Source organism: Solenopsis invicta, chromosome 11 (assembly GCF_016802725.1).
Source record: "Solenopsis invicta isolate M01_SB chromosome 11, UNIL_Sinv_3.0, whole genome shotgun sequence".
Classification (NCBI taxonomy): domain Eukaryota; kingdom Metazoa; phylum Arthropoda; class Insecta; order Hymenoptera; family Formicidae; genus Solenopsis; species Solenopsis invicta.
The window spans coordinates 5,014,389-5,026,643 of NC_052674.1; the positions used below are offsets into that span (position 1 = coordinate 5,014,389).

At 36.7% G+C, this 12,255-nt stretch overlaps 1 protein-coding gene across 1 annotated transcript in view; it reads right to left on the reverse strand.

Annotated features, from left to right (window-relative positions):
* Positions 1-12,255, reverse strand: part of LOC105194711 (diacylglycerol O-acyltransferase 1) — a 98,917-nt gene that overhangs the window by 78,305 nt on the left and 8,357 nt on the right. The window contains exon 2 of the mRNA XM_026130798.2: positions 3,848-3,976. Within this exon, the coding sequence (XP_025986583.1) occupies positions 3,848-3,976 (129 nt within the window). The remainder of the gene's footprint in view (positions 1-3,847; positions 3,977-12,255) is intronic.

The window sequence follows — 12,255 nt, forward strand, 5'->3', positions numbered from 1 at the left end:
GTGAACATAAAAAAATTTGTAATTTCTTTTTTAATTTGTAAAGCTGTCAGCGTGTTTATATAAAGATTTTATTCAAAATAAATAATGACTTTCTTAAGAAGCTAAAAATATCAGAAATCTGTGACGAGAAAAAATTAATTGTCCTATTTTTCTTATTTAGCTTAGCCAGCTTTTCTCATAAAGATCCATCCATTTATAATCATAAGGAAATAAATGATTTTTCATCAGAGTATCACAGATTAAATAATTTTCGCTGACATTTTTACGTTAAGAAATAAATCGTGAAAATGAATAGAAAATAATTCGAGGTACACAATGAAAAAATAAACGTGCATTCGCATAATATCTCTGAATGAATAAATTATGATTGCGTGGCGAATCTTTGAACAAGTTTTACAAACAATCCGCGTGGACGCGGAGGAAAGACGAGGAGAGAGTTACTTCGGTAACTTTCTTTACCCACCTATACACGCGGACTTTTATCGATAGCGAGGGAGTCTTTCGACGAGAGTTCGATTAATTGAGCTCTCTCGCTGCCTTTTTTTCACTTCGCAAGAGAAGCATCTACCCGTTTTCTTACCGACGTACTTTTTTTTCAGTCGCCAATCTACCCGTTTCCCTTTCCCACCCTCATCCCATCGATTAATCTCGATCCCGGCAAAATCGTGTCGACAGCCTCATCCTCGCGATTTGGCCGCCGCTTGCTCTTGTTCTTCGCGAATCAAGTCTAGAAGACTTTTTACCGGTTGAAACAAATCAGTCGAAAACGTAGACTGCATTAAATGGTCACGATTTCTTCGAAGTGTTCATTCGGAAGTGCCGATAAGTTAATTAAGCGGTGACGCGATTGTATACGATATTATCCGGTCGATTGAACGTTACATCGTATAGAGCGCGTTGAAATGCCACGGACATATCTGTATTAATCGGAAATATGTCTGGCTAATCTCTGTTAGATATATCTATTGTGACGATATCTATTCAAACTTTTGTTCTCCATGTCAAGATAAAAATTGACGAAGACTTTACCGATGGCTCAATTAACCAATATACCAGAATTTAATAATGTTTACGTTATGTAAACATTTTGTTAAATTAGTCACTTAAAAAGATATACTTATCTATCGTACAATATTTTCAAATGTTATCCATTTTGAAATTAGATATATCTGACAACAAATTAAAGACATCAATCGAATGCTAAAATAGCTTTTAGTTTGAGCATAATTACTTACGGCCGTTCATAGCTGCGCCTGTTTCGGCCTCGCATGAAGCGTGTCGGGGCCACCTCGTCGAGCAATTACGTCACAAAAGTTCGCTCGAAAGTTTTTCAACGCTTAACGAGCGTGATAAATTTCTGTTACGCGCTCCCGGGAGCGGCCGGACGCCGAGAGTTTACAACAACGATAAAAATCTCGTTGAAATTATTCATGGACAACGCTTACGCTCCTCTCTTGTCTTCGAAAGAAGAAGGCAGTTAACTTACTCCTCTGAGGACAATATCCTGCAAGGAGAAGGCGTTGCGCGTCTAGCAATAACGCCAACACGCGTAAGAAAGTGATCAGCTCTGACAATGCGATCTTGTTCGACTTAATTATTATCGCGTGCATGTATTAATTATTACTGTTCGTTTAAAATCTGGATATATATGTACGTTCGTACTTAGCGTCGAGATGCAGCTTTATGAATAAAATGCAAGAAATGTTTAAATCTCAATTGTTTGAAGATTAAATTCATGAGTACTGGTTCGTGACTATCGCTGCAGACGACGGCTAATTCGATTGGAAAAGGTGAGAAACGGTCAGATCCGCTCCATCCTGCCATCCATAAATTAATTTGCTATTATTCGTACTCTCATTTCTTCCTTTCACCGGCAGCGCATCGCAAAAGTAACGACCTGCGACGTTGATAAGTCAATCGAGTGATTTGTACTTGAAAGTACATAAATTTCCAGGAGCGCTAAAATAAATTAAATTATCGCAACGATAAGCATAGATTATCTCGCTCAATACAGTAATAATTTATGAGTATATTCAGCTTAAACTCGCTTCACGAAATTGCTATGACTTGCTTTAACTCGTTTTGCTAATGAGACACTCAATATTATACGACATCTTATTAAATGAAAATGTATAATGAATCTTGTCGCAAGTTTAATCTATATATATATATATATAGGTGATAGCAATATTTCGAGCTTCGATACTTCTATATATATATATAGGTGATAGCAATATTTCGAGCTTCGATACTTCCGCAGTACCGTTTCTTTTTTTTATTATCTTTCTTCTTATTACGAATCTTATTGAACTCAATATCGAATAACAGGCACAAAAAGTTGGTTCTACTGAAAAAATTGTATTTAAAAATTAAACTAAATATACATAGATCTGGAAATAATTCTGTTGGAAACCATTAAAATAATTATGTAGAATATTCAAACTTATGCTGCAAAAAGTTTTGACATTCCAACAGCCAGTTTAAGCATCCTACATAATTATTTCGACGGTCCAATAAAATTATTTTCAGAACTACATCTAAATAAATTTTTAAATATTTCAACAAAAACCGTTTTTTCCGAGTGCTCATGCATGCAACTATCGCAATAATGATATCACCGGGTTTCTAAAGGTATCAAATTTGTTTCCACCTGTAGGGTGTTCCCAGTGTTCCCGATGAAATACGAGCGCATCAAAACAGATCATGCAACCTTACCGGTTGACAGCCTGTCATAGTGTTCCAACAACGTTCACAGGCGTAGAGCAAGCTCCAAATAACATATCCACTTATGCGAGTTAAAAAAAAACAGCGAATAATCGTGCTAGCAGCTACAAACTCAATTTTGTCAGCTTGCCAGCTAATAATCGATTCTTTTTGTCGGGCTACCGTCAATCGCTACGGTAGCGCATCCATCAAACCGGTAAAGGCACTTCTGATCGCCTTTTGTCCTCCTATCGTATTTCCATTGGTCGCTTCCATGCAAAGACACCCTCTTCTAATTCCTGTGGGCTCGTAAGAACTTCTCGATGGCACTATTGCTTGTCAGAATTTTCTCTTTTTCACTCTTTCGGAAATGACTGATCCACATAGTCATTTAAGTTTAGCGAATTCACGGACCCACCCAAATTCAATACATTATGAACTCTCGCATAGATTTACATATTACATAAACGATTCTGTGAGATACAACGTAATAAATATTAAAAAAAAACTAATGTAAAAATATTTAAAAAAATATATAAATAAAACATCCAGAATCGCGCGATAACCATACATGTTTATAAATAGAGCAAGTCAGAAAAAACTAAAGTAAATTTTTTATTTATATGTCCCTCAATTAAAATTAAATTCGCGATGTTATTAGAATCGGTAGATCCGATTCAGTTAAATTTAGCGTTTAGCTCCTTATTTAGATTTTTTTTTAATGCACCTAGCTCGAATGCAAATAATCGAAAACTTTTCGCTAAGATATCTTTAAGAATTAGAAAAAGATCTTAATATATGTAAGAATTTTCAAAATTTTCAAAATTTTTATAAAGTCTTGTTAATGATGAAATAATTTTTTTATTTCATCATCGTTTATATTACATTTAGTTTTATGAATAAAAAGTAATTAATTATTAGGTAATTAGGTATATTAATTATTCAGATAATAAATCAGTTTCATTGTGCCAACAAAAACAATTAGCACAGTTTTCGTTGGTTGATTAATCGACATTATCGTGTATCATAATTTTACACCGATCGGAGCGTTTATTATTGAGAAATCTTTCGGACTATGACCCCGGCAAAATCTGCCACGTCAGAATTAGATAAAAGAGTATTATCGATAATTCGAGATACTTACTTTATGAAATTTTCAAGCAGTAACCGGATACCACCAATACTTAGCAGTAAGAAGCCCCAGTTGACAAATCCTGTGAAGTTATCGAAGCCAGAGCTCCACGTAAAGAGACTATCCCTTGGACGGTGACATCTGCAAAAGGAATAAAAGAACTTAAATAACTCATTTTCAATTACTTATTAGTTATTACGACAATAATTCTTCAGGACATTCATTTTTTATGAATTACGTAATAATTATTAAGTTTCTCTCGAATTATACGAGTAATACTTTCATATATATTTTGTATATATTCGCCTCTTTGCGATCTCTTTATGAATAGCGGGCTCGTTATTATACGTACGGAAATTCGATAATAGACCAAGCGCCGAGTAGCTGAAGGGGAAGAAGGTATTAAGGAGAATATTCTCGTTCTGGCGCCATACTAGCAAAATGCTCCTTGTGCGCGAACGGTATGAAGAAAGACGTATGAACGTCACAGGGATGAGAATGGGGCAATAAAGGAGCCTTCATATCGCACGGTTATACATGTCCTTATATCAATTTACAGACTGACGTATAGTTCACACGTGACGACGAGGTAAATGATATGAGTCAGTTTTATCGTAATAAAAGATGCTCGTTATGTGACGGACGTTCGAGCAGGTAGTTCTCTCGGAGACGTCCGTGGGATTTGGGCGATTCTCGCCTTTTCCATATAAACCTAGTAACAAAATGTAGTTTATAACAGACGATCGTAGCAAGATTATACTATTATCCACGAACGAACGAGACACACACACACACACACACACACACACACACACACACACACACTCTCTCTCTTTCTCTCTAACTTTGTGCTCTCGACGGACATTGCTCTGCATTCGGCAGACATTCAGGACACCGCAAATTTCGTTTAGACCGCGCTACGCGGGGTATCAAAGTGAACAGTAACAATGCTTTCCGGTTCCGCAAAGATACATGGAATGTGTGTTTCACTTTCAGAGAAACTCTCTCTCTCTCTCTCTCTAGTAATTAAAAAAAAAACAGCGTTTTATTATTAGAAAGATAACTGCAAAATCAAAGATTACAAAGGTATCGAACTAAATTTCGATAACTTTTAGCTCGCATTCTATAGCCAAAACATCATTAGATTACGCCTCAAGATCATGTTTCTAAAAAATATATATAATTAAATTTTGTATAAAATTGTTTAAAATTAAGATAATCTCATCATGCAATTTTTTAGACTAAGTAATATTTTAACGAGCATTATCGTGATAAGTATTATGTCTATTTCTTCTCTACTCTCGTAATAATAACACAACAGGAGTGGCCCATTCAACACGGTCAACAGCTATCATGAATCACGGGTATGCCTTATTGATCAAAGATACGAGAGGCACTCGAATGTTTTGTGCGCCACAAGACAAAACCCTTTCAAAAAGTTATACGATGGCCCTCGTCGACCCTTGTCGCGAGCGTGCAGCCAACAAGAGAGGAGAGGGATAACAGACGTGTATCGTGGAAGACGATTATGAAGACGCATCCGGTATATAATCCGTCCTCCTAGAGACACCTAAGACAAGAGGGTTTTGTGTTACGATCCTCTATCATACACTATAGATACCATTCAGATTTCATGCACGGAGTATTGTTGACGATAGGCACTTGCCAGTCATGCGAGAGAGTGCGTCACTATACGTACTTTACGATATCTTAAGTACTCATTGAACGTACATACATGATGATGCAAAAGAAGTACGAATTAAAGGAATCTCAGTACTATGAAAGTCGATTGCGTAACAAAAAACACAGGAAGAACAAAAAACACAAGACGAGCCTTCTATTTTAGCACTTTATTCTTGAAGCTGCTTTTGATACACTTAATATTTTTATCATCGCTGTTTCTGTCCACTTCACTTGAGCAATTTAGAGATAATCTGTTTCAAACGAAATCAAATACACATTTTCTAACAGAGTTTATCGCATCAAGAATAGAAGAGATTCTAATGTTAAAAATATCAGTTTAAGCAATCGCTCTTATGTGACACGCAAATTAATTAATTAATTCACAAACAGTATTATATTTTTTAATTTTATATTTCTCTATAATTGATTTTTACGTCAGCAATGATAAAAAAAAATATATTTTTTAACAGAGCACGAATTATTATCGCAATAAATAACGTTATGATATATGTACAATCAATAGAGGAAAATAAATCTCACATCAAGCGATTCGGCTTTGCAGACTTTTCGATTGCCTCTTGCTTCGTGACCACTAGTATTATGCCGTTATCGAGATAGGACTTGTAAAGCTTCTATACCACTTTCATGGAGAGAAGAACCTCTCGTCTTAAGTATTTACATGAAAGATCCTAGCGGAAACCAGGGGCGTGAGCGATAAGATGTATTCTTGAGACCGTGTCTCCTTGGAACTTCGAAGAACCAGACACTCGCAACCGAAAGCCATGAAATTGAATTTATATCCTTCAAGATATTACAATTTAACTTCCAAATCGTATAAATACCTTGAAAAATATGGTGAAAACGCAAAACCCCATTTAAGATCTCTTTACAAATCAAATGCAAATTATCTGATTTTAACGAAAAATGCAAGTCAGTCTAACTAATAAAGTCATAAAATATAATATGCCCGTCAACTTAGTCCGTAATTATTTGAACTCTAAATTATAACTATTATTAAGCCACACAAAAGGCATATTAAGATAATGCTGACATTTCATCGTTGCTCATTTTTTTTGCCCAATCTTAATTAGATCTCTTGCTGCACACTATACTTATTTTGCCGTAAGTAACTATCGCAGTATCGTGTATCTTAACTACACTTAATATGCGCTTAACACTTGCTAACTTGATAATTAAGAAAGTATTTTTAATAGAAACGAATACAATATTAATTGATTTATGCCAATTCAATATGCGCGAAATATATTTTAATTATCGTATATTCTTTGTCTTATAGATTTCCGCTAGTACATTTTACATTTTTGTTAAATATAAAATCAATTTTCAAAGTTTTAAATTTTTAATGACCAATAATTAAGATACACACATACAACTGAAAAATTTAATTCAATAATGACTGGTATAATGATTAACATATATTTTTTACATATCTATACATACGTAAATGTCTATAAAAAGTAAAAAAGAACTAAGATCACTTATGCAATAAAATCAATTTATCTAGAAAATTAATTACCAGCAGAGTTGTAAAGGTTTTTGTTATACGCTACACGTAAACATACAAATTAGCTCTAATAAATTGAGTTTTTATCTTAACATATATAATTAATGTCTTATAATGAATGCATTATTTATGCACAAGTCAAAAAATAAATCAGTAATAAGCAATTAAAAATCTATTTATGTTGAGTGAAATTAATAATAGAGAATAGCGACCGATATATCATTTAAAAATTTATACAAATATGAAATAATTCACGATAAAAATATAATCTATTGCAAAATATATGATGCATTTTGTATAGTTAATTCAAATGAAAAATCTAGACAGATTAGAAATGTATAACAATAATGTATAATCAGATACAATATAGTATATTAATTATATTAATAATATAATTCTTTAAAACATATTTAAATATATGTTATATATTTTTAAAATATATGAATATATGAATAAATGGCGCGCATCATTATTTTCTGATAATATAAATTTTCACAATGACGACTTCACAACGATGACGATGCAATTTATCTGGTGAAGAATTCCGTCGGTTTTGCGTACAAAATGTAACAGGCGAACGTTATATATCGTCCCGTCGTAATTACCCGCAGCTACCCTCAGCAGCGCGGTTTCTGCGTGCATTCAGCAGCATCGTCGCGCGTCCCCCCATTGCCCCGCACACAGCGGTCCCCCTAATAAACCCTCTCGACCTGTACGCCGTAACTATTACTCAGAATTTATGGCAGATCGCGATAATTAATAGAGCCGCGATAGAAACGGCGGTTTGCGCACGAAGAGCTATCTCTCGCGCTTCTGGTATTGGGCATGGTGAACAGGACGCAGACGTGTCGCACGGAAATTCCATATGCATGAGAACGACGATGGACTAGATATGTCGCGACCGGCGTCTTCGCGAAACGTGAGATACGGTCACGAACGAGCCGGCGACTTTTCCACTTTTGTCATTCCAAACACAACGAGTCATTCTGCTACGAGATAAATGGTCGGTCCATATAACGTTATCAGAGAAGTGACGCAGAAATAACCGCCTCGTCATACCTCGATCGATGTCCCGTTAAAAATACGGGCGTACTTTTCAACTTTACTTATCGATTACGTTACTTTTCCTCACTCCCTTTCCTCAATTAATAGTAACATTATATTTTATATTGATGGATTAGGGTCGACAATGTCGTCTTGTCACGTTCAGAAAACCATGCTTGAAACTAGACACGCGCCCTCGCGATGATTTATCAGGATTGTTGGCGGCACTTTTTAGATCAAGTCCGAGCGGCATCCGCGCTCGTGATAAGTTGCAATATCATACTTCGGTCCACTTTCTAACAAACCGCAGCCATAGAGGAGCAAAAAAGGATCAACTAAGTTGTCGTTGCTCTTCCGGGACCCGGAACTGAGAGACGCGTTCTCTGAGCGCGCGCCACTTTCTTGCCGCTTCAAGGCAAATCGCTTCCGCTTTCTTGCAGTGGACGTATTACGAGTCGCGGAAAAAGTTACTCTTAAGCGAAACTTGCGCTAACGCGACGAGTTTTCGGCACATAGTCGCCGCGGCGTCCCTCGATCATCGACACCGCGATCGCGCGCGCAACTTCGGCGTCGAGTTTTTGCTCGTAATGTCCGACGAGAACCCGTTTTTCTTCTTCACCGTTGTGGCGGCGAACGTGACTCCGGACCGATTCGCGGATTTAATTGAACTCTGAATTATGATTCGCTGACGCATCCGAATGGCGATTGATTTCGCCATTTTGACGCTGTCCGCATGATGAGTTTCCAGCTCTACCGTCTTTGAATCAGGTAAGAGTATGCTAGGAAAAAAAATTTAGTGCCTTCAGCAAGGGCTGTTTGGTCGAGGTATTTTTTAATTGCGACCAAATATTTTGTTTTATACAACAAAAAATTTGATTGCGTCTACGAAGTATGTAAATGAAAAAATATTTGTTTATGTTAATTAAATTTTTGTTTGGTACATTTTAACCAAATTATTTACTGTTGCAACAAAACATTTCTCCTAGTGTGAATGAAAGGTCTCTCATCAAAATCATTTCGTTAGTGCGTTTTTATTCGAAAATGTGTAACATTTCATTAAGAAAAGGAGCAATTACTTCTCATGTCAAGTTTACAAAAGTCCCGATTATGAATCTCGTTGAAAAAAAAAGAATCAAAGTGATTTCACGTCGTTTCTTTTCCTCGGGTTACCGTCCCATTGCCATCATTCCCATCCTACATTATTACATTCCAGTTGCAAGTCTCCGTTAGAAATGGCACTCGCGTTTCTTTCTTTTTTGTTTCGTCTAAAGATTTTAATGGACACGCATAAGCACGCGCTATTAAACGTGCAAATTACTTGGGGAAGTTTGTCCACGTCCGAAAATGGCGAGAAAAAAAGCAAACAAGCAAACAAGCAAACGCGGGTCGTGACCGATAAAACCATGACAATTTTTAAATGAAATTATTTACAGCGCCTAAAACAAAAATCGTGTTTATTCAAAACCCGCGTATTCCTATTGAAAAATGCAAACCCACGCTTGCGGGTAGATTTTAAACAAAATAAAAGAAGCCGCGCGCAAAAAACCTCATCGGCATTCCCGTCGCTTTAATTTAAAAATATGACGATTATTATTTCGCTGCATGAAAAAATCAACACCCACGAAGTTGTCCGGTAAAATAAAAAAATCCCTTCGCAGTGGACACAAAAATGAAACTGGAAGATAGGGGAAGAGGAGTGAGGATAATCGACATATGATGGGCGCGCGAAATGAAATAAAGAGAGAAACGCGCTTTCACATCGGGAAATGTTCAAAACGCGGACGATGTTTCCGAATAATTATTCGGGCGTCCTGTAGCGGTCGCGAAACATAATTCAATCGAGATAAATTTTCGCGCCAATACCCGACTGTCCATCACCAGCATTTTCACAATCCGACCAACGTTTTTTCGAACGATTCTATGTGTCACTTTTCGAGACAACTTTATTGGAAATTATGAACAAAACGACGAATATCACAAATGGGTAAATTAAACTGCAAATATTTCTCTTTGCCATAGGAAATCGTCGACGTTGAACAATTATTAAAAAATGTGCCCGGATTTTAAATACCTAAAAATTTCACGATATTACATCGACCTTATTACATTTATTTCTTTATTCTTTTTTTCATTAAGATGTAGCATAACTCGTTGATATAGTGCCGGTTTATTGAATTATTTGCTCGTTATTGAGACTGATACGCAAACGATGTACTCGTACCTTGCACTGTGTAATAACAATGTGTCTGGCTGCACATCTATCTGTGTAATAATTATTCAGCATATATCACGGATGACTAATGTCCCGTGTCATACTGAGTTGCATGAATTATTCCGAGATTGGGGACTTATATTCAACGTCAACGTGATTTTCCTACTGGCATCGTAGAATAATATCGTGCGCTAAGATTAAAAGAGTATCGTTTCGTCGTTATTCCAAACAGCTAGCGCGTTTGCGTACAAAATACCATTTTTCTGCCGTGCAACACATTTCGCCGATTTGTTCGACATTCCCTGATAGTGCTCGTATTTCATCTGCATATTTTCCCTACAGAGTAATAAAATAACCTGTTATATATTTAACAGATATAGTGAATAAAAGAAACAGAATAGAATATTATCTTTATTATTTTATATTATAAAATTATAATTAAAAAGAAACTTTTGCAAATGTGTAGGCATGGGTGAATGTGCAGATTACAAAAAAAAAAAAAAACGGAATTTTTACAAGTAACCATATCGATAAAAGAATTTGTGTTATTTTTCAATACCACTCCAATATCACTGTTTTCTTATCGAGATGTAATCTCTTGATTTTCCTCAGGGCAAATAGATTAAAAAGAAATGCATTGTTCATCTAGTCGTCGCTGCAAATTTCGAAATTTCAGTGATCCACAGTCGACAAGAAGCATCGGTTTATTTCCGCTTAAAATCGCGTAGCTCACGAGCCATTCGCGTTAAATCAACGAAACCGCTAAAGATAAAGACCGAATATTTTGTTTCCAGCTCACAATTTGAGAGCCACTCCGACAAAAACTATTCATATTATTCTCTCTCTTTCTCTTTCTTTTTGCTCCATATAAAAACGGCGGAGAGTCGTTCGCGCAGGGACAGACGCGACGAACTGCTGGGGGATAAGAAGAAGCATCCGACGGAAAGGGTGAAATGAGAAGAATGGCACCCTGTGCGTGTCCCTTGCCTCAACGGACGGTATCTTCCTCACCGGAGAATCTTCCTGACACCGGAAGGCCTCGTGAATATTTAAACGATAGACGGATATACATATATTACCCGTGTAATGAGGAGGGAATCCTCCTACTACAACTTCCGGCTGGCGAATCGGGGAGCCGAAAGAGAATAAGAAATGGCGTTAGTGGAAGAATATTCTAAATGATTCATGAAGGGAAATTAAACGACGCTTTAAACAGGCTTTTCTTCCCTCACTTTCATCCAGCTCGGGCCCTATACGCCTCTACTTCCGCACCTCCGACGACCTCCGGAATCGATTACCTATCGCGTCTCCTTCTGCCTGACTCCCAATTCATTTCACGCTACCGCTCGCTCTGCCTTTATGCTTTGAGTTGTTCTCCTCTCTCTTTCCATCTATCTATTTTACTTATCTGTCTACCCGTCTATCTTCCGTCTTGTTTATCTTGCCATTTCTTCTATATCTTGACAAACCATTTTATTACGATTTCTCTTACCGATTTCTCTTACGTTTCCAATCTTCGTAATGCATTCTGGAGATTCGTAAAAACTTTCTCACCTGTCTCGCGCGTGAACGGCAAACGGAATTCGTGTAAGTCGGATAAGCATTAAAGAAGTTAATTTAAAGCTGGTCGTGACACAACCACCATATTTTCTTTTTCCCCCTTGGCGAAACCACATGGCAGTTTCGTCTCTCCGACCTGCGCGCGGTTAGACTAAATTGCGTTTCTTTTGACTCAGTGATTACCGGCTGCGCCAGTATAATTGCAAGTCTCGACGCTGTATAGATATACTAAACATCAATCCTTTATTTTAATCATGCATTTCTGTGTAAAATATTTCTTTATCCTTTTATCCAACATTCTCTACCTACAGCGCGTAACGAGAAAAAGTGATGTCAGCCTTGACACGCGTACGATTTATTAGAACCATTCGCGATAGTAAAATAGATTTTACTACT